Source organism: Myripristis murdjan, chromosome 1 (assembly GCF_902150065.1).
Source record: "Myripristis murdjan chromosome 1, fMyrMur1.1, whole genome shotgun sequence".
In the NCBI taxonomy this organism is placed as follows: domain Eukaryota; kingdom Metazoa; phylum Chordata; class Actinopteri; order Holocentriformes; family Holocentridae; genus Myripristis; species Myripristis murdjan.
In genome coordinates this window covers 10,514,771-10,536,553 of record NC_043980.1, presented here as the reverse complement: position 1 = coordinate 10,536,553, position 21,783 = coordinate 10,514,771, and the positions used below count along the sequence as shown (strand labels likewise).

Sequence of the window (21,783 nt, the reverse complement as noted above, 5' to 3'; positions counted from 1 at the left end):
TCAAAGGGATAATTGAAGGCAGGATTTGCCCAAGTTGCCCCCGGCCCCTGTTTGAACAAACCGCCATAAGCAAGTTTTTGTTTCCTAGGATGGTGACGGAATGAAACATCCAGCCAAATGTAATATTGCCATCCCAGGAAAAAAAAAACTACCTGTCCAACAGAAAACAGGCCAACAGCGTGTTTTTTTCTGCATTCTGCATCTGCGATTTTCATAGCTTTCTTATTGGTTGCCGTGCTGTCGATCCGGCACTGCGCGCTGTGATTGGCTGGGAGCTACACACCCTTTTAATTCACTGTTTAAATGTCTCTTCTGGCATTTATTCCTTATATTCCTTATTAGGGCATATCAAATCAGATAATGTGTGATATGTATGTGTAAACAGAATAATTCAAAGAACTTGTAATTGACTTTTTTTCTTGTCTTTGTGTGTGTAATCAACTTCTGAATTTTTATAGTCATATCTGAAAGTAAAATTTTGAACCCCTTTCCTCTGTGTGTTAAAAACAGTGTTTTTTGGTAATATGTGGTCATAAATAGGTGATTTTCAAAACTTTCCACCAAAGGGATTTCTTGGGACTTTTTTCCCCTCACTCAGGACAAACTGAGGACACAAAATCAGTTGAGTTTGCTTCTCTTGCAATTTGTCCTAGGTTGACCCCAATTTTGGCCTAAAATTACTGGACTAATATGTCAAGCTCAGGACACACAAGGCGTCTCTGTCCAGCTCATTGCAGAGTATGTCACACTCAGCAGCTGCAGTTTGCTTTCTCTCCTAAACGGTGTCACGTTTGACACCGAGGAGTCTCGGGGATGGGAATCTACATGACTCCTCTCACAACAGTTTCCTCCGCTTCTTCTTGTATATAAGACCCCACCCTTATTTTCCCCTCTTAAGCCGAAATCAAAACATACCAAAGATGTGACTTTCGTTATGAACAAATAACATTTGGCTACACTGCAAAATGCGGCAGACCGTGAATCACTACACACCACAGTGCTTACCAACTCTGATTACAACAACACTTAAAATCTCATTCATTTCAGCCTGTGCACCCACGAGAAAATTCACGGGTACAGTTATAAAAGTCTGCATGGATAACTCAAGAGACAGACGCAAAATAAAACATCCTTAATTTGGTCTTAGGAGTCCTGCATCACTTCAGTGTCGCACGAGAGGATGTCTCCCCCGTGAGTAAAGACTCTCAGCAAATGTTTAAAGGACCATAGCAGTGATTTTGAATGCCTGGCTCCTCTTCACAACAATTTAAACACTTAAAGCAACAAACGATTTTGCGAACCATGCAGGCGTGCTGAAGATTTAACAACATATAATCAAAATCCTGTGATTTTCAGTTTTGAATTTTTGGTTGAAACAGCCACCTTATAATGCTCTGGCTCAAAGACGTCAACACTCATAACATAACACACACACAACTGATAATTGGCTGTGTAAAGCAAACGTTTCCCAGGACGATTTTCCAGCATTTCAAGTCATAAAATCACAACAGTGCTGCTGCTTTTAGGAAAACGAATGTGGACGACTTTATTACGAGTTAATCTTCATGTTGTAGTGGAATGAATGGAGAGCGATGGCTGGAAAAATTGTAGATATTACGCTAAACATGCAAAATCACTTATACGGTTCTGTTAAGACTGAAAAGACTGAAAAGTGGGTTCATATACTGTATTTAGGGTCAGTTATTTTAAATGATTGGCCTATATAGCAAAATCTGTCAGATTGGTGTAGCAAATTGGAAAAAAATTACAAAAGGAAAAACATGGCACGCATAACTGTTTTTAACCACTTTGCCTGTCAAAAATGTGTGAATGTGTGGATGATTTGAGACAGCTGCACAGCTTAACGTCACTTCACAGCAGATGAACACACAGTTGCTCACCTGAAATATTCCCACAGATAAAACCGTCGCCATCAGCTCGACTGAGGAACTTGTATTCCAGTTTTAAAAATTTTACAGTCTCATCAAAAACACCAGCAGCTCTGCCTAAATGTCACTGTTTTCAATTTGGATAACGCCAGGTGGCCTTTTATTACTCAGCACCATCTGTGCTGAAGTTGTTATCATGGAGCCAACAATACAGTCATGGACCATTTTGGTGCCTGTGTTCCCTTCATTTAACAGTTAAGTGAAGGTAAGCTCAGGTTTAGAGTCTGGGATTAGGGGGTAGTTTGGGTTAAAGATGACTGATTGAATGTTGTCAGTGCTACAAGGATAGTAAGTGTGTGTGTGTGTGTGTGTGTGTGTGTGTGTGTGTGTGTGTGTGTGTGTGTGTGTGTGTCAACAGGCCGTACGATGCAGAGCCATCTCTTACCTAATATTTGTGTCTTAGGTAACAAAATCCAGTTGATTTCCTTTGGCTGGCTCCTCGTCAGAGCAGAAAACAAGTGAAGCCAGATGTTTCCTGCTGGCCTCAGTCTCAGTGCACGGTTTAGTGCTGCAGTGCCTCCATTTGACCAGCAGAGGCAGTGTATGTGTGCATGTGTGTGTTGTGTATGGGAGAACACATGCAAACCTTTTTTTCTCTTTTTTTTCTCTCTTTCTTTGACCCTTTTCTTTAGTCTGTCCATGTACACTTTATCTCTTTCTTTTTTCCACAAAGAGTCAGTGGAACATTAGATAAAGTGAAACTTTAATGATTACAGAGAGATTAAGTTGTTGCAGCAGCAAAGGATACATCTATAAAGATTGCATCAAGGATACATTAAAGAAAAAAAGGACGTAAACAGTTATGGCAAATAAATAATCCTGAAAAAACTTCTGCATCAGAGTTTAAAAAAAAACAACTCATGTCTCTCCCATAAATCAGCACATCCCCAATTCAGGTGAGCACTTCTCCTCTCTGCTTTGTTAAATAATTAATATTAAACACCCACAACCAACAACTGCAACACTTGAACATTAAGTACAAATATATGAATGAAATGTATGAAAATATTTAATGCAGGGTGTTCAAAATAAAAGCAGTCGAACACAATTAAGAAAAATGAATGAACTGCTTAAAATATATGTGATAGCAAATTCTTGAAAAATACATGCATTGTGAATATAAATGCAATGAGAAACGAGAATTTATGTGTTTTTGATGTACATATGCATGGCCTCATGATACACATTTTGCACATTCTATGTACAGTTTTTAGTTGTTTAGATGTTCATTATAAAATATACATGTACATATGTATGTACATATACATAGTCACCTCATGGAATATATACCTTGAATGCTTTAATGACATTTGCTGCAGTTATTCTTATTGTTTTATCTCTCTGCCCACCTCGATTTTTTTTTTTTTTTTTGCCCCCAGAAAACAGGATCAAAATAATTTGAATTATTTCTGAGATAACTGACAAAACCTGTTTTTTTGTTTTGTTTTGTTTTGTTTTGTTTTGTTTTAATCTAAAGCAAAACACATGATCAGACTTTACATCCAGAGGACACGGGTCAAATTATTAGCGTGTGTGTGTGTGTGTTCGTGTATAAATTCTCCATAGGATCCTGTTCTCTCTGGTTTGGTCCTGTTAGACCACTGGGGGGCAAAGATACACTTTTCAAGTTATTTATTTATTTATTTATTTATTTATTTATTTATTTATTTGAGTGTACAGGTCTGTGCTCAGCAAAGTGTTAGCATGGACACACAATCCCACATTATATTGTGTGGTGATAATATGGTGAATTGTTAGCAGCGGGCACCTGAGCTGATGATCTGTCAGAGATGAGGATTATTTCAATGTCTATTTTAGCATCAGCCAACCAACAGGACCATGTACCAAAACCTTTGTGCTTTCCTGTGAAGAATTTTGCCTAATTTGCCCTGTCTTGTGCTTTTAGACACGTTCTTTTAGACAGTGTTGTCACCCTGCCCTGTTTCTTTGTGTCGTGGCCCCACCTCACCCTCTGTAACCCTGCACTTAGGAACACAAACACACTTCCTGAGCATCTAAATGTCCCCGCTTCGGTGCGAAGAGGAAGGCGTCAGGGCTCTCTGGGGAGTTCTCTCTCCTTTGGTTTTAGGAAAGAATGTGTGATTCAGTCCAGGAGAATGGCTGCTCAGCCTCTGTAATTCACTGTGGGGAGCAGCGTTGGCTAAATCCATGAAATCTAAATGATGCATCATAAGAGGCTGCCTCATTTCATTTTTTTTTTTTTTACCTTTTTGGAGACCAAAGGGATCCTCTGAAACTGAACTGGCAAGATGTCAGATATTTTATTTTTATATAATGTGCTGTGCTCACAATACACCAATATAAATATAAACTTATTCTAACATGACAAAGTTGAAGACAGCAGTTTGTTGGTTGTGTAACACAGCTGGTGCCGCAGGTGAAATGTGCTGATAAAGAGCAGCTCTGACTGATGTCAGCTACATTATGGTGCACTGTTCCTGTTAGAGTCAGCAAGGCACACACACACACACACTTGCACACACACCTTCCCTAGCTGGTGGCTGCCTTATAACCTTCAGCTGCAGCTTGGAGGTCAGGCCTGCTGTCCACCTCTGACTTGAGCACAAATGGCGGAAGCGACAGATAACACGGTGTTTGTGGTGAATGCCGGCGCTGCAGTGTGAGTGTTTCGCTGGCGCTCTGTAACGCCACAGGGAGCTCACACTTGCTGATGTCCCGTGTGAGTCTGTGCTGCTCTGTGTGTCCGTGGCCTCCTTTCATCCGCCTGCCTCTGTCTTTCTCCTTTTTGCCGATCTGTCTCAGGCGTTTGGCTCTTCTCTAATGAAAGACATCAAGTGTGACATTACTGTGGAGGGACGGCTGATGCAGGACAATCCTGCCCTGCTGTGCTTCGAAGTCGAAAAATAACTGCTTCAATTGCATTTTTGCTCTGATAACACGAAAAATGGCGTGACATGCGTTTGGTTTCCGCGGCAGCGTCAGATGCCCTTATCGGCTGTTGATTTTATTTCCATCATAAATAGCTACACAAACCATGAAGAGATACACGCATCTATGACTAGTTTGAGTTTTCTTTGCGTTTTGTGTGACCAGTGAAAGGAAAGATTGTCTGCACTGGGTTCTGTGGTAGAGAGGAGGAACCAATCGGCTGCCTGTGTGGCGTCAAAGTCTTTTAAAGTCTTTAAAGTTTATTATGATTGGTGAGCTCGCAAAAGCAGTCGTCCATCTGCTGTCCTCTACAAAGTCAGGCAGCAGCTTCCCATCCCACCTTGCAGCTGCTCCTTCTTGTAAAAACGTTGCCGGCAGGAACAAAAAAAAAAAAAAAAAGAGCAGAAACATGTGGGTGACACCGCTTTCTGTTTCAGCAGTTTTCAATACATATTCAGATGATCAGAATGATTGTTTATGGTTAATTTATTGACTTTTTTTTCTTACATTTAAAGGTAAGGTAAGGTAAACAAAGGATCCAAATCAAGGTTCAGACACATTGCAAACAAATAATAGGATGGAAGGTTTGTAAACGACTAAGAAAGTAAACAACAGGCTGCTGTTTTGGATCAAATTTGGCATCAGACCCCAAGTCACTCCCTCTTTCTCTCTCTCCTTCTCCCTCTCTCCCTCTCTCCCTCTCTCTCTCTCCCAGGCATCCCCAAACCCCGCGCCACCGCAGAGCGACTGTCTGGATTGGCTGCCCCGGGCTCTTTGACTTCCAGCCCGAAACCAGCGGCCAATCAGCTGCCAGGACCGCTTTCACCCGGGCGACCCGCAGCACCCGCTGCCTCCAAATTGCCTGTCAAGGGATTACCCACAAGCCTCAGCTCCTCGTCGCTGGCAAGTGGGACCAGCGAGGGCAATGGAGCAACAAGCAAAGGTGAGGTGAAGTCTCTCTCTCTCTCTCTCTCTCTCTCTCTCCCTCTCTCTCTCTCTCTCTCTCTCTCTCTCTCTCTCTCTCTCATGCATTAGTCATCACCATACGCCTCCAGGAATGTAGCTCTGTGTGTGTGTGTGTGTGTGTGTGTGTGTGTGTGTGTGTGTGTGTCTGCACAGCAATATCCTCTCTTCCTGCATGGAGGTCAAAGAGCACATCTGGCCAGGTTTTGGAATACAGACAACTGCTGTGTGTGTGTATGTGTGTGTGTGTGTGTGTGTGTGTGTGTGTGTGTGTCTGTGTTCCCAATCCACATTTGGTGCAGCAGATAACATGTGGACTCTTGGCTTGGTTTTGTTTTCTAGCACTTTGATCTCACTGTGGGGAAAAAAACAGTAACAATGGACGACGATTTTCTCAGAATAGCTTTTGTTTTTGTTAGCGATAAATATTCACTGGTTTAAAAAAAAAAAAAAAGGTCCAGGGATGAATGTAAGTCAGTGGAGTGTCCTCATAACTTTACCACTGCCAATGTGTGTGTATCATATCATAGTTTCCATATTCAGGCCTACAAAGTCCCATATTACTCATATTACTTTTATTATTCTGTTTTCAAGTAAATATTTTCTCAATTTAACAATTTCTTCATGATGTTTTGCAGAAAAAATGTAGTTTGGACACTAATGCTATATTTATTTCAGCTCAAAATGTACAACTTGTGACAACACCTTGTTCACAGTGTTGCCACCTCAGATAAAATGCGTGCCAACAGGAAGAGAAGGAGCTCAGCATTTCCCTCCAGGGGAAGGAACCAAAAATATATGCAGCAGTAGTTGCTTAATTAAAAAAAAAAATCAAACATTCTTATGCTGATTGAATTCTTAGTTAATTAACAAAAGGGTTTTTTTTTTTGCCTTTTCGGAGGCAGAAAACCGGAGCTGAGAAATTACTCCTCAGTTTCCAACGTGCGATTCTGAGCCGGATGATGGTTCAGTTCATTTTTTTTTCACAAGTCGGAGCTCATTTTTAGAGTTCCAAGTCTAAATGAACGCAGCGTGAGTTCACTCGACCCTGACTGACAGACAGCAGCAGCTAATCTAATCCAAACGAGGGAAGCTTTCCGTGTGAAGGCTTCCCTGTTCAGATGCTGCAAACCGGCCTGATTGGATGGATTTCAGTAATTCTTTAGCGAGGGAGCCAATCGGGACCGAGCTCTTAGTTTTGCTGCGTTTACTGGAAGCATCATTACAAATTTAATACCATAAATACAATCTAATTTTAACAATGTCTTCATGGAACAGCCTTGATGAGTGTATAAATATAATGAAACCCGAATTCCTACAGCATGGCCCCTTTAATGCAATAAAGCTGAGCAGTGCAGGAACCCATGACCAGGGCTGCATGGAAACAGTAAGACTGAGATTTAGATACATATCTCCCATCATTTTTTCAATAATGAGTTTATTTCATATTCACAGCACAGGGAATGTATTTGTGGAAAGATGTAATTTGCAAATAAATGAAACAAAATGCGCGCACACACATTAACGCAGGTGCCAAGCCTCTTTTATTCCTCCTCTGACTGAGCGGAGAGCCTCTAAGAGTTGCATCAGCACTGGTTTCAGCGTTTTCCGAGTTTTCAACGTCACATGGCCTGAATGCCGTTTCCACGCTACCTACGAACCATCCTGCGGGACAAACAGTGAGGCTTCTTGTCACGACTGTACAGAGATAATGTGGTTACAGCCTCGACATTATGACCCTGAGTCATATAGAGCCAGCGTCCGGTCAATGCTCTGCTTTGTTGCGGCGAGAGCGGGGGAAAGAAAGGAAACCGAGGAGCGCTGAAGTGAGAATGAAGTGAACATCTGCTGGAAACATTTTGACATTTCCAAACAATTCCTCTTGGGTTGTGAGCCACAATGCAGCATTTGTGATCCGCTCTGGAGGGTTTTCTTTGTTCCCTCTCACTCTGACTCACACACTAGCACTCATCACAGAGATGGTTACAGGTCACTAGGTTGTTATGGTAACCAGATTACATATGAGATGCCCGGTTCCCATGGTAATAGTTGGATACCACTATAAATAAGGAACCGTAAGAGAGGCGTCAGTGAACTGCATCCTCCACACAGCGTCAACGTGAGGCATATCAGTATCACACCCACTTCACACTCGCATTTACTATTTTTTTGTTTCGTTTTTTTTTTTTTTACACAAAAATATGTCTCAGCTGTCCACAGGCAGCCACATCGCGCCTTCCCTTTTAAAATGCAAATACAGAATTCTCTCTCTTGCAGCTGAAGCAAAATTATAATTTAACTGCAACACTCACAGCGTGCAAAAACCACCAGGGACAAAATATGATATACACTTCTTGTTAAAAACTGGACATGAGGCAGTTTGAAGAAGAAAACAGTAACACACTGTTATCTGTGGGAATATATTATCAGAGAAACCTTTAAACCTGATTTGATTCTAGTATGATATTTGTGATAAGTGTTAGTATTTTTATTAATAGTAGTACCAATAGTAGTAGTGGCAGTGATAGTGGTAGTTCAGGTAGTAGTAGTCCTGTCCAAAAATAGCCAAAAATCCAATTTTGGTGGAAATACTAGATCATTTTTTAACTTTACACGCCATTTTTTGGCTTGAAAATGGCCCAATTAAAAATGCTGATTAAAAACACAGATTATCTCTCTCTCTCTTTTAGTTAAAAAAATTGTTGCCGGCTTTCAAAACCCCATAACAGACCAGCTCTAGTGGAAACACTGCTTGAGCTTGTTTTCGGCAGCCTGTCATCTTCTCGTCTGCTGTCAGAGAGCAGGCCAGCAGCGCCACATGGATGCTGTTGTTTTCCTGCAAGTCCTCCATGTTTTTTTTTCTTTTTTTTTTTTTTTTTTTGTAATTGCATAGATGGACAAGTGAAAATAATCCCGCAGGAGAGCCAAGCACACAGCAACACAAATTACTGTTTTGAATGTTTATTCCAGCTGCCGCCGCCGTATGTGACTCGGAGACTTTGGTGTCGAACGCGGAGCCTCTGACTGCCTCCTGACGGATCTGGAGCCATTCTCACAACATTTACACCTCCTTTTGTATGCGATTAACCTGCGTCCCGATAAAATCTAAATGCCTACAACACACATCACTAACATGAGGTGTAAACAGGGTGATTTATAAAAAACACACACAGAGAGGGTCAAATTTAGACAAATGCAGTTGTTCCTTCAGGCTTTATCTGTTTTCCTTCGCTTCTCTCCCACTCTCTTTCCATCTTGTACCTCATAAACACGTTCATACATACCAATACACCTACATAATCCTCCATCTCACACACACACACACACAAACACACACACCACCTGGGACTAATTTCATCGTTTTTAACAGGGAGGATGTTGCTAACCCTTTCCTTTTAAAATATCTCATTAACATGGGGAATGTGTGGGGAATAATTTATTCTAACAAATTCTAACAAATGAGGTACCATCCCCTTTAATACCTCCATCTTCGAAGCCCACCCCTCAAAACACACACACACACACACCTCATAACACCCATGTGCTTTCATCTCTTCATAATGCAATGTATCTCCCATTAGCCCAGAGAGAAACCCGCGGGTAGATAACACTGTTTACGCTCGCCTGCGCTGAAAGAGATTTCTAATCAGCATCCAAATGATTACAATCATTGAATAATTACAGATTTCCCCTGTTGGTGTGTGTGTGTGTGTGTGTGTGTGTGTGTGTGTGTGTGTGTGTTACACGTGTTGAACAAAGATGTCTTCTGTGTGTGTTTTTAATGAGAGCCAATTCAATCAGCCAGATTGCTGTGAGAGTGTGGAGCAGTGTGAAATACTCAGGTGAACAATGTAGGAAGCAGAGGAGCTTTTTGGTGATTTATGTTTTTTATTATGCCAATTTAGCCTGTTTTGAGATTTTTTTTTTTTTAATGTATCTGTATATACAATCCCTAAACACATTTCTGTGTGTTTGTAGCAGTTATGATAGCCTAGTTGCAACCACCAAATGCCATTAAACTACATTTTTAAGTTTCGGCCTGCCTGCTGTAATTAACTGTTTGTAAGTTTGTTGCTGCAAATCCGTCAGTTTGGCTCTCCAGGTTTGTACATGTGCAGATAATAATGGCTAATGGCTAACATCTGGGCTAGAAATAGAGTTATCTAAATATAATTGTTGTTTTGTTGTTGTATATGTGTCGCTCGTGATATAAACAGAAAGATATAGATGGATAATGTAGATTTGTTACCATGACGATGTTAGCCTAACTGCCTAACCATGCAGGCTAGCCGGTTGGTGAGCTAATCTAGAAAGGCAGCTAATGTCAATGTTAACACGCATAAAGGTGTAAAACAGATGTTAGACAGTAAAAACTAAAAAAAAAAAAGTGTTAACTAGAAAACCAGCCAACGAGCTAAAGTAGCAGAGCGGCCGATGTTAATGATGTTAACATGCAGCTGCTAGCCACCGCTAATGCTAACTGCTGTTTGGACAAATGAGCAAATCAGATGTGATGACAAGACAGCGGTGGTTTGTCTTTAGTTAGCCGGCGAGCTGACAGGCCGACATTATCAAAAACAAAAAACTGATCAGATGCATCAGCAGTGACATGATCAGTTCCCAGTCAGCAGCACTGATTTTAGCCGTGTCTTTTGAATTTTGCTTAATGACCAGAGTAACATTTAAAAACACATTCAGACCAAAACATAAAGTGTGAGGGGGGCTCATGGGGCAAATGTTTTCTGAAAGCCATCTATATATCATAAACAGTATTTCATTCTCTCTCTCCTGCAGCTCCATCGTCTCCAGGGGCTCCAGGGCCGGCAGGGGCCAAGCCAGAGGAGCGGCCCAGCCGAAGCACTCTCCCCGTGGGCAACCAGGGCACCGCGAAGCCTCCCATTACAACCAGTACCAGCGCTCCCAGTCATCCCATCAATACCATTACCGGTGCTAATGTTAACGGTGCTGCTACTACTACTGCCCCAAAGGCCCCAGCCATGAGGAGCAGAGCTCTGTCCCTGCAGGCCAGGACGACCACCACAGGTGAGCAGAGACTGACACACATGAACTATCTTTCCACGAACTCCTTCTTTCTCTCTCTCTTGTTCAGCAGGCCTGTAACCCAGATTCACAGCTATCAAACGTATGAAACACTGTTTTTTGAAGGCAGAGCTGCTGCTGGAACACCAGAATTTCCCTGGTTGGGATCAATAAAGTATATCTATCTATCTATCTATCTATCTATCTATCTATCTATCAGAGTCTGACCTAGTGTCTTTTCAAATTTGACCATTTTCATGCCTAAAAATTTAAGAGCCAACAAGTGTTCAGTGTTTCTCCCAGAATTTAGTTACAGGGTGAAAAAGGCTCTGAAACAACATCCGGACCAATGTGACATGGCAGAAACTAATAAAAATCTTGTGGAGCCTAATCAGTGCTGCATTAGATTAAAGTCAGGTTAAAGTTTAATTCTAATATAACATGACCCAATGTACAATAAATAATGGCATTGATGCAATAAATAGGTGTCCATGTCAGAGCTTGGCGACACTGACCGACAGGATTTTTAATAAAAGGCCGACATCAGTCTGACCCTAACAGCATGTTTAGCACTGTCGTCAGTTTTGTTAATTGATGCAATCAAAGACAAAGACCATGTTTGAAATGATTATCATTACTAACTGAATCCTTTGATCAATTTTTAGCCTCAGTAGCAGCTCATTAATCAGTCGATGTTCTGTTTACTTGTGTTCAGATGGGTTTCAATGGCAGTAAAACCATTTGGTTAACAGTGTTTCTTTGATGTTTTAAAATGGGCGACCTGGCTCCGTGTGTGTGTGTGTGTGTCTGTGTGTGTGTGTGTGTGTGTGTGTGTGTGTGTGTGTGTTTCAATGGGCCTAAGTCACAGAGTGAAAAAGGCTGTTTATATAAGTAAGCAGCAAAGTGCATTCTCCTGTTTCCACATGAAACTGATTTTTTCTGCATCCTCTCCAGCTGTGAAAGGTGATGCCGCAGGATTGCATTTTTCATTATCATGAAAACTCATTCAGAATTCAAAACCCGCAGAGCAGCAACATTTTTTTTTTTTTTTTTTAGTTTTTTGGGAATGCCAACATCCAAATCAATGTGAGCAGCATGCATGAGCATGAGTAAGAACAAGACTAAATCAGATTTTATTAAACTGTAGGGGTATGCATGCATGTTTTAAAGTGTATATTCCAACACTCTTATCAGTGTGTGCTTTAACACAGTTAACACGGTGAAAATGGATTCATGGTGTTGTTTGGAGTCTGGAATAATCATACATGTGAATCACGAGCATTTGCCGTAAGAAAACTGATTGATTGAGATCTTTATTTCGAACATAAACAGCAGTAAATTAAACAAAAACAAAATAATAATAATCAATACTAAATAAAGGTAAATAAGAAAACAAAGGTCCAAAAATAAAGTAAAATAAAGAAAAATAAGATAAAATAAGATGCATCTTTCATCATTAACATGCTCGAAAAGGAGTAGGAAGAAGTAAAAACTAACACTGTGTGCTAAAGGTGTGAATGACTTCGAAACACTTCCTCTTACAGGAAACCCACCTATCACACGACCTGCTCAGCTCAGTAACACACACTCCCCTCTGCAGGTAATCAATACTTTAGTCCCTTAACAGTGAGGAAGAGAAGCAGACGGACAGCTGTTGGCTCTGGGTATCCTGTCTGAGTCAGAGACGGGATAATACATGTGATCCTATTAGAAAGGGAACAAGAGGGAGAGAGTGAGACGGGATAGAGAGACAGACAGAGGTAGTGGAGCTCCTGCTGAGAAGTTTCCGGCTCAGTGTTTCAACAGTGTGGACAAGAGGAGAGCGAGGGAAGGAGGGTGGAGGACTGACTTGAATTAAAGGGGCTCCCTGCAGTATATTCAGTCTAGAGACAACCTTGATGATATCCGGTCATTTCTTTCTTTTTTTTTCTTTTTTCTTTTTTCTTTCTTTTTTTTTTTTTTTTTATTAATTCAGTGAAAATTAACTGAACACGCTTTCCAGCATCGTACTTCGATATAAGCATCGTCTCAAACTGTGACAGTGTGAGCTTCCCAGTACAACTACGGTCTTACTGAAGGCAAAGGAGTGGATTATTCGTTCACTTGAATTTCATGTGGGGGATTTCAACTAGAGACTTTCCGTTCGCAATCCTGCTTGTCCATCTGCCACTGCCCCGAACTTGGTTCTCTGTCCTAGACGGAGGGCTGAAGCGAAGCCAGCGCTCAACTTCTCTGCGTCAAAACCGGGTCTGCGTCCGGACGGCAAAACAAAGCCCCGTAGAGAAGTCATAATAAAATGGGCTTTGACTTCTTCTGCATCATGACCCCCTGTGCAGGTCTGAAGGCCCCGGCGGTCTCCAGCCTCAGCGCAGCGAAGGTGGCAGCCGCCAACCAAGCGGCAGCGAAGGCAGCATCTGCAGCCAATCAGAGCCCGGCGAAGCAGCAGTCCCAGTATCCGCTGCAAAGGAGCGGCTCGGCGAGGTTCAGCCGCCTGAACACAGCAGCCACTGCAGGTAAGGACGCGTGTTTGTTGGCTCTGTGTGTGTGTGTGTGTGTGTGAGGTGCCTGCTACCTCCATCTATCTTTGCTTTGTGTTTGTTGGCACACGAGGATGTTTGTGAGTAAAAAGCTACAGGTGTCTTTGCATCTTTCAGCAAGTCAAAACCACATCAGTCCCAGGATGCCTGCCAGGGTAGCCACCCTGGCAGTCATCCAGTGTTATCGCTACAACCTGATCAGTGTGTGTGTGTGTGAGTGAGTAGTGTTGACAGATAAGCTCCTGCAACATTCTACCTTTTTTCTTCATCTGGTACTCAGAAGGCACTTTGGCAGAATAACACTTTGTTTCGTGCCAAACAAGGATGATTTCGCTTAAAATTGTAAACATGTTGCCAATACGCTTTTGCCCTCCATTCCTTCGGCATCAGCCGTGGCTACATTTGGATAGTGTTTGTCCTAGTGTTGATTTTTGAAAGTCCATACCAATATTTTTGTATTGTAGCTATCTTTAAATTTGACCGTTTTCATGCCGCAAAAGTATTCTAAGTAGCTTATTAGAATTTTATTCAAGGTAGAAAACCCTCTGAAACAACATTTACAGCAGGAACTTAGTTGCTTAATTACTGTAATTCTTCACTGAAACCCAGGCTGATGATGATAAGGAAGGAGGAAGGTGCACTCAGGAAGTAGGATGTTTGAGATGATCAAAATGTCTTGCCAGAATCAGTTCAGGTGACGGCCTCGCAGAGACAAACACTGTCAAGTTGATCAGTTCAGCAAGAAACATAGAATCAATCAGGCTGTGTTAGAAGCAGAACGGATTTTTAATGAAAAAAAAAAAACAAGATTATGTCCCATCCCTGTTCGTAAAGACTTAAAGTGTCCCATCCGTCCACTGAGTCACTCTGTAACAAAACCTTGACATCATAAAAACACACCGGGGCTGAAGACAAAAACAGCTCTGTTTGGTTTTTAGAGTTAGTTTTCAAGCTTTTAAATTCCACTTAAAACCAGCAGCATCCCTGCAGTGTGTGTGTGTGTGTGTGTGTGTGTGTGTGTGTGTGTTCAGATGCTAACAGGCCTTATAGCTTCATTCTGCCTGCTGGACGTTAGAGGTAATAGTCGGTGCAGTCTGAGTGCGGCTATTTCAGAGGTATGAGCTCATTCCCTTGATCATTAACCACATGCTGGATGCTCGGTGTTCAGCTTGAGGGAACTTTGGCGAGGGTAAACACACACACACACACATGCACGCACGCACACACACACATACGCACACACACTCTTTTGGGATGACTTATTCAGGCTCATGTGCTAGAAGGCTGAACAAACAGATAGTTATCGTCCCTCTGCGCTCAGTCTGTAATTACTGTACTGCTCACGACACACACACACACACACACACACCAGCTACGTTATTTGAATTTTGAATTTATTTGAACCACATTTGCGTCTCACTGATAAAAACACGGGGTTGGATTTAATATTTGGTCGCTGTTTTTCGATTTTTGAGACAACTCATTGAATTATTGGTAGAAACAACCCTGCAGGCGTTGGACAGACGTGATGCAGGAGGCTTTCACGTTCAATTCATCAACTCAAATGAACGCAAACCATTCACAATTTGATATAGCATGGCAAAAAGAAAAAATCATACTAAAGCGGCTTTAACATCAGAAACATACATAGGGTCTGTCTCACAAAATAATCCAAATTTTATGTTGCAGACATCGTTTGTCCCTTTAACGATGAAAATAAGATTTTTTTTTTGTCGTGCATGAAATTCAGGCAGTCTCCGAGCTCTGCAAAGCATTTCCAGCTTCCTCGTGTTTGTCTCCACATCTTGCCATTATTATTATTGTCATATATAGCAGTGGGGGTCACATCATCCTGAGATTGCTCTACTTTATTCTTCAATCACGTTGCTCATCCCTGTGAAGTGCTGGTGGTTTCCTCCATGGAGGCCCTGTGAAGCCTGGGGCTGTGGTTACAGCTTCCCCCCGTGTGGTATCTCTGGTCTGGGCCCGGGCGCCTGGCTGCCTCCCCTCTGTGGCCGCTGCTGGAAATCTCTCAGGGGCCTGTGGGGAGCCGCCAGTCACAGACATGCTGTCACCCCCATGATGGCTCAACCACCACACACACACACACACACACACACACACACACAAAGTGCAGACACACAGGCCACTTACACTTTACGAGCCACACACATGCGTTTGATTCATGTACTCTTGCAGAGAAGCATCTTCAAATGCAAAGTGTGCAGACTCTCCCTCTCTTTCTTTCACACACACACACACACACACACACACACACGCACACACCACAGCAGCCCTCAGGCGACAGTGGTTAGCAATGTGGCCTCTTAAAGCACTCAGTGTCTTTGTGTATTTCTGTCCCTCTCTCTCTCTATTTGACGTGAACTTTATTGATTCTGACACTCACACACACTCACTGGGATCTGTTTTATTGTCTGAGAGCCGTCAAGTGCTCTCCCGGGACTTTTTATATGTTATGACTGAGCTGTGTTTTTTAAACTCTGGTCCAAAGATGTACAGTCGTACTTTTGTCTCTTGCACAGTACCAGTATTGTAACCGAGCCTGGCTTTCGGAGAATACATGTCTCATTTGTGTTTGAGGTCGGAACAAGAGCAAATTGTGTACAGTCTCAAGCTGCGTTTGTGCGGGTGACGAACAGCGCAGAGTTCGTTTAATGATCTTTTAATTCTGAGTGCAAATCTGCGGCACCCGAACGCATCACGAGATGTGTAAACATGCCAGACGAAGTTTATTTTGGTTCCGATCCATGTTGTACACAGTCTTACCGCTTACTGGATTCGTCCATGAAGTCAGGCCACTTGAGGTGAATGTGATACGAAAAGCTCCAGATAAATGTTTTGTTAATGCAAATGATACCCCTTTTACGTCTTTTTATATCTTTTATTTGCCATTCTACAGCATTAATTTAAAAAAAAAAAAAAGCGCACAGTTCCCTCGCTGTGTCTAGAATATAGATATGAATATGAACATGGGCTGTTGTTTTGCTGGACTGCGCTGAGGGAGGAAAGCGGAGGAGGATCGACTCAAGTGTTTTCTGTAGTGCCCTTCATCGTGTATGAAGAGGCCGCTCGCTCAGCCTTTTACCGAGAGCTGCTTCTCCTCAGAGAGAAAAAATGAAACTCAGGGAATTTGTCTCCTTGTAATGCCTACCAAATGTTTTCACACTGTCTTTGTTTTTTTCACTGACATTTTTACTTTAGCTGATACAGTACTGTGTTCAGGGATTTTTACATGGCCACTGGAAATAAATTTGGCAGGATTAGCACCATGGCAATACAGCAGCGAGCTCCATATTGCAAAGCAGGTATCATGTTGGATAATAATAATAATAAACAGTGATATGATGAAAAAATATTTGTGGACAGAGCTGACCAAGTTGCTTCGGACTACAGGACTGTGTGTTGTGGTCTTTTGGCAGCGAGGCAGAGGTAATTAGATTAGATCAGATAAAATTTTAATGATCACAGTAAGGAAATTGGGTTGTTACAGCAGCAAATAGTTATATGGCATATTCGTGAAGAGTGAGAAAAAGTGTATGAATGAGGAAATCTGATAATGTCTGAATTTGCAGCACATATGCAAAATGGACGGAGAGTGCAATACTGTAATACTTGATGCTCTTGATATATCGGCACAATGTGGTGTAGGATAATGTGGTTAAATTTTGTATGAACTGTATGTATGTGGTATGTATGTTTTTTTGTATTTATGTATAACGCTGTCTCTTGGTGCCCAAGACAAATTTCTCTGAATTGAATTGAATTGAAAATGACAGCGTGGAACCTACTGCAGTAAACAATAAATGGAAAATATCAACAACATGAAAATGAGGCAACTGCACTACAAATATAAATGAAAATATAGATATGTGCATTGCAGAACAAGTGAAAAAATAGGGGAATATGCAAGACAAGGTCACTGTAAACATGTTCACTGCAAGTGATGCAGACTTGATAAGAAATACACCACCTTGCTTGGGCTTGTTTGTAATTTTCAAAATGTCACCGTCAAAGTTTTTTTCAAAATCAAGAGTCCCTCGCTTTCATTGTGCAGGACACAAATATGTGAATTTGTCGCAAATGTGTCCAGGGTGAGCTTTTGTCATTGTGCAGAGCTGTAAACACACACTCAGCTTATAAAATGCAGTCTGCAGTTTTATATGTGTGATGTCGGATTTTTGTGAGGAAATTTTTTGTGCGGATTATTTAAAGCGTCCCTCTGTACTGACTGCAGACGGAGGGATGAATGTGAGGAAAAGCAGATGTTCCCCTGTTTCTCCGCCGTCCCATGTGCCGCACGTTGTTTCTGTCTTTGTGCGTAAAACAAAGAAATGTTTTTCCACAACAAGCCCTCTTGGTCTAGGATGAATAGTGTTGAGAGAGGGAGAGAGAGGGAGGGAGAGAGAGAGAGAGAGAGAGAGAGAGAGAGAGAGAGAGAGAGAGAGAGAGAGAGAGAGAGAGAGAAGTACCACAATAGATAGCTCAGACTTATTATTATTATTGTTGTTATTATTATTATCTTTATAACCTTTATACAGCTCAGAAGCATTATAATATGAAAAAGTGTTAAAGTTTTGTCATATTAATGGATGGAAACCCGTTATATTAATCTGTTCCCAAATTGTTTTACTCATTGACAGCAATAGGCTTAGGAGTTTATCTCATTTTAACATTGAATGCAACCTTTTGAGTTTTTTTTTCTTTTTTTGTTGTTGTTGTTAACCTAATGAAATCCAAATCATTTACTATTTCATGCTGGAACATCCAAGGTCTGAGATCTTCTGCTTTTGGCCTAAAAAGCAGGACCCCAGACTTTATTAGAGAACTAGGAGATTCTGATGTATTTGTTCTGCAGGAGACTTGGAGTAGAGGAGACATCCCCACCGGTTGTCCCTTAGGCTATAGAGAAATAGTCTTCCCATCCACAAAACGGAAAAGTGTAACTCAGGGCAGAGACTCAGGAGGGATGTTGATATGGTACAAGGCAAACCTCGAACACTCAATAGAATTAATCAAAAAAGGCAATTTTTCAATTTGGCTCAAAATAAAAAAAGAAGTTGTCTTGACAGACAAAGACATATTCATGTGTGCAGCATATATCCCCCCATCAGAGTCCCCTTATTATAACGAAAACAGTTTTTCCATTCTTGAAGATGAAATCAGTCACTACCAAGCCCAGGGAAACGTGCTGATCTGTGGGGACCTTAATGCCAGAACCGGCACAGAGGCAGAATCTGTTAACCCACAGGGAGACAAACATATACCTGGCCAAATCAACATCCCCCTTCCTGCACATCCACACAGGAACAACTTTGACAAAACTGTCAACAAGAACGGGCACCAACTACTACAGTTATGTCGAACACTGGGTCTGTACATGGTTAACGGTCGGCTTCGAGGGGACTCCTTTGGCCACTACACACACAGCTCTCCTCTTGGCAGCAGCACAGTAGATTATAGTATTACAGACCTAGACCCCTTCTGTTTAAGAGCATTCACCGTCAGCCCCCTAACACCCCTATCCGACCACAGTAAAATCACCCTATACATTAGAAAGACACCAACAGACCCTCATATAACAGAACCCAGTAAACTGAACCATTCAAAACAGCCCTACAGATGGACAACCAATAGCAAAGATAACTACCAGAAAGCAATCAGACACACAACAATTCAATCTAAATTAGACCTTTTTCTCTCCACCTCGTACCCCCACAGTAATGACGGCATGAGTCAGGCCATTCGGGACATTAACAATATATTTGACAATGCAGCAGATCTAGCCAATCTGAAAAAGTCTTGTCATCACGGACCAAAAAAAACAGCCAATGAAAAGTGGTTTGACACAAGCTGCAGGCATCTGAGAAAAACCCTCAGAAACCTATCAAATCAAAAACACAGACAACCTGACAACCCTGAGCTCCGCCTCCAATACTGGGAAACATTGAAATTATATAGAAAAACACTGAAAACTAAAAAGAAACAGCATGAACAACACCAACTTGATGCAATTGAAGAGTCCATTGACTCAAATAATTTTTGGAAAAAATGGCACTCTTTCAGCAAACCACACAAGGAAGAATTGGCTATTCAAAATGGTGAAATATGGCAGAAACACTTTGAAAATCTGTACAGTCCTATTACATTGAATTCGGCCCAAAATAATCTCCTAAACAAACTTGAAATCCTTGAAACAGTCGTTAAAGACAACCAAAATCCCCTAGACTATGAAATCACAGAGGAGGAGCTGATGCCTAAGTTCCAGGCCCTACAACCAAGGAAGGCAAGTGGCCCCGATGGTATTCTAAATGAAATGCTAAAATTTAGCAACCATAAATTCAAGATTGCCATTTTAAAATTATTCAACCTCATTCTGAGCATTGGACATTTCCCTGACATCTGGAGCAAAGGAATTATCACACCTATTTTTAAAAATGGAAATAAATATGACCCAAACAATTACAGAGGCATTTGTGTCAGCAGCAACCTGGGGAAGTTATTCTGCAGCATCCTAAACAGCCGACTGCAAGACTTCCTCAGTGAACATGATGTCCTGAGCAAGAGTCAGATTGGATTCACACCACGACACAGAACCACAGACCACATCTACACCCTCCACACCCTCATCAATAAACATGTCCACCAAAACAAGAACCACATCTTCTCTTGTTTCGTAGATTTCAAGAAAGCATTTGACTCAATTTGGCACCACGGTCTGTTCCTGAAATTAATTGAAAAAGGTATAGGGGGGAAAACCTATGATATAATCAAAACAATGTATACAAACAATAAATGCGCTGTTAAAATTGGCAATATGGAAACTGACCCCTTCCCCCAATGTAGAGGGGTGAAACAGGGCTGCAGTCTCAGCCCCACCCTGTTCAACATTTATATTGACGAATTGGCAAAATCACTAGAAGAATCAGAAATCCCTGGGCTCACCCTTTATGACACCGAAATCAAATGCTTACTGTTTGCAGATGATCTAATCCTGCTGGCTCCATCTAAGGAGGCTCTACAAAAGCAGCTGGATCATCTGCAGAACTTCTGTCAAACTTGGGCCCTAACAGTTAACCTGAACAAGACAAGAACCATGGTCTTCCACAAACGACCCAAGTGTCAGGAAAACCTGAACAGGTTCCTACTGGACTCTGCCTACATCCAACACACACACAGCTACACATATTTAGGATTAAACATTACATCAACAGGAAACTTCAATCTGGCCATTAATGATATCCGAGACAAGGGAAGAAGAGCGTTCTATGCTATAAAAAACTCATCAAACATCGATATACCCGTTAGAATCTGGCTCAAAATATTTAAATCAATAATCGAACCAATTATACTCTATGGTAGTGAAGTGTGGGGTCCTCTTGTACACCAAAACTTTGAAAAATGGGACAAACACCCGACTGAAATCTTGCACACACAGATTTGCAAGAGCATTCTCGGAGTCAACAGAAACACCCCTAACAACATATGCCGAGCTGAACTCGGCCAGTTTCCCCTTTTAATCAGAATACAGAAAAGAGCGATCAGATTCTACCAACACCTCAAAGCGAGCGACCCCAACTCCTACCACCACAAAGCTCTGCGCTGCCAAGAGGAGGGGGGGGAAGGGAGTCCCCTCAGCCGGCTGGTCCAGAGGCTCGCCTCCCCAAACAGCACAGGGCGTCAGGACCGCCCGCACACAATCCACACCAACCAAATTATAGCCAAAGAGGAAGAAAATTATATCAACTATTGGACAAGTATCACAAAAACTCAAAGCAAACTTCAACTCTATCTGACTCTAAACAGACAGTATTGGACAGCAGACTACCTGAGCTCCGTCACAGAGCCGAGACTGAGGAAAAGGTTAACCATGTACAGACTCAGCAGCCACAGCCTGGCCTCAGAGAGAGGCCGACACAGACAGACATGGCTGCCCAGAGAGGAGCGTCTGTGTCGGCTCTGTCCACAGAGGGAGGTGGAGACGGAGCAACACTTCCTGCTGAGATGCAGCGCATATGAAGACATAAGAACTAAGTTCTTCACTAAAATCAAATGTAGAATCCCAAACTTTGACACGCTCCCTGACCAGGAGAAAATCCAACATCTACTTGGAGAAAACAGAGTCAGCGCTGTAGAAGCAGCAAAATATGTGGACGCCTGTCACAGCCTGAGAGAGAAGCTGCTCCTCACATGAGGACAGTCTGCTCACAAGCCAAGCCCTGCCTGCTCACTCACTCTGCTTCCTCCTGCTTCTCTGTTTTCTTTCTTTTACATGTGAGGACAGTGTGAATATTGCTCTGTTTTATTTTAATGTTTCTATGTTCCTTTGTTATTGTTAACCAAAACATGCTTTGGCAATATTGTAT

General features: G+C 41.9%; 1 protein-coding gene across 3 annotated transcripts in view; it reads left to right on the top strand.

The window, feature by feature from the left end:
* mtus1b (microtubule associated tumor suppressor 1b) overlaps positions 1-21,783 on the top strand; it is a 113,291-nt gene that overhangs the window by 49,034 nt on the left and 42,474 nt on the right. For all 3 annotated transcript variants that reach the window (XM_030052971.1, XM_030052954.1, XM_030052962.1), the window contains 3 exons: positions 5,575-5,802; positions 10,617-10,865; positions 13,199-13,375. In XM_030052971.1, coding sequence (XP_029908831.1) covers positions 5,575-5,802; positions 10,617-10,865; positions 13,199-13,375 — 654 coding nt within the window. The remainder of the gene's footprint in view (positions 1-5,574; positions 5,803-10,616; positions 10,866-13,198; positions 13,376-21,783) is intronic.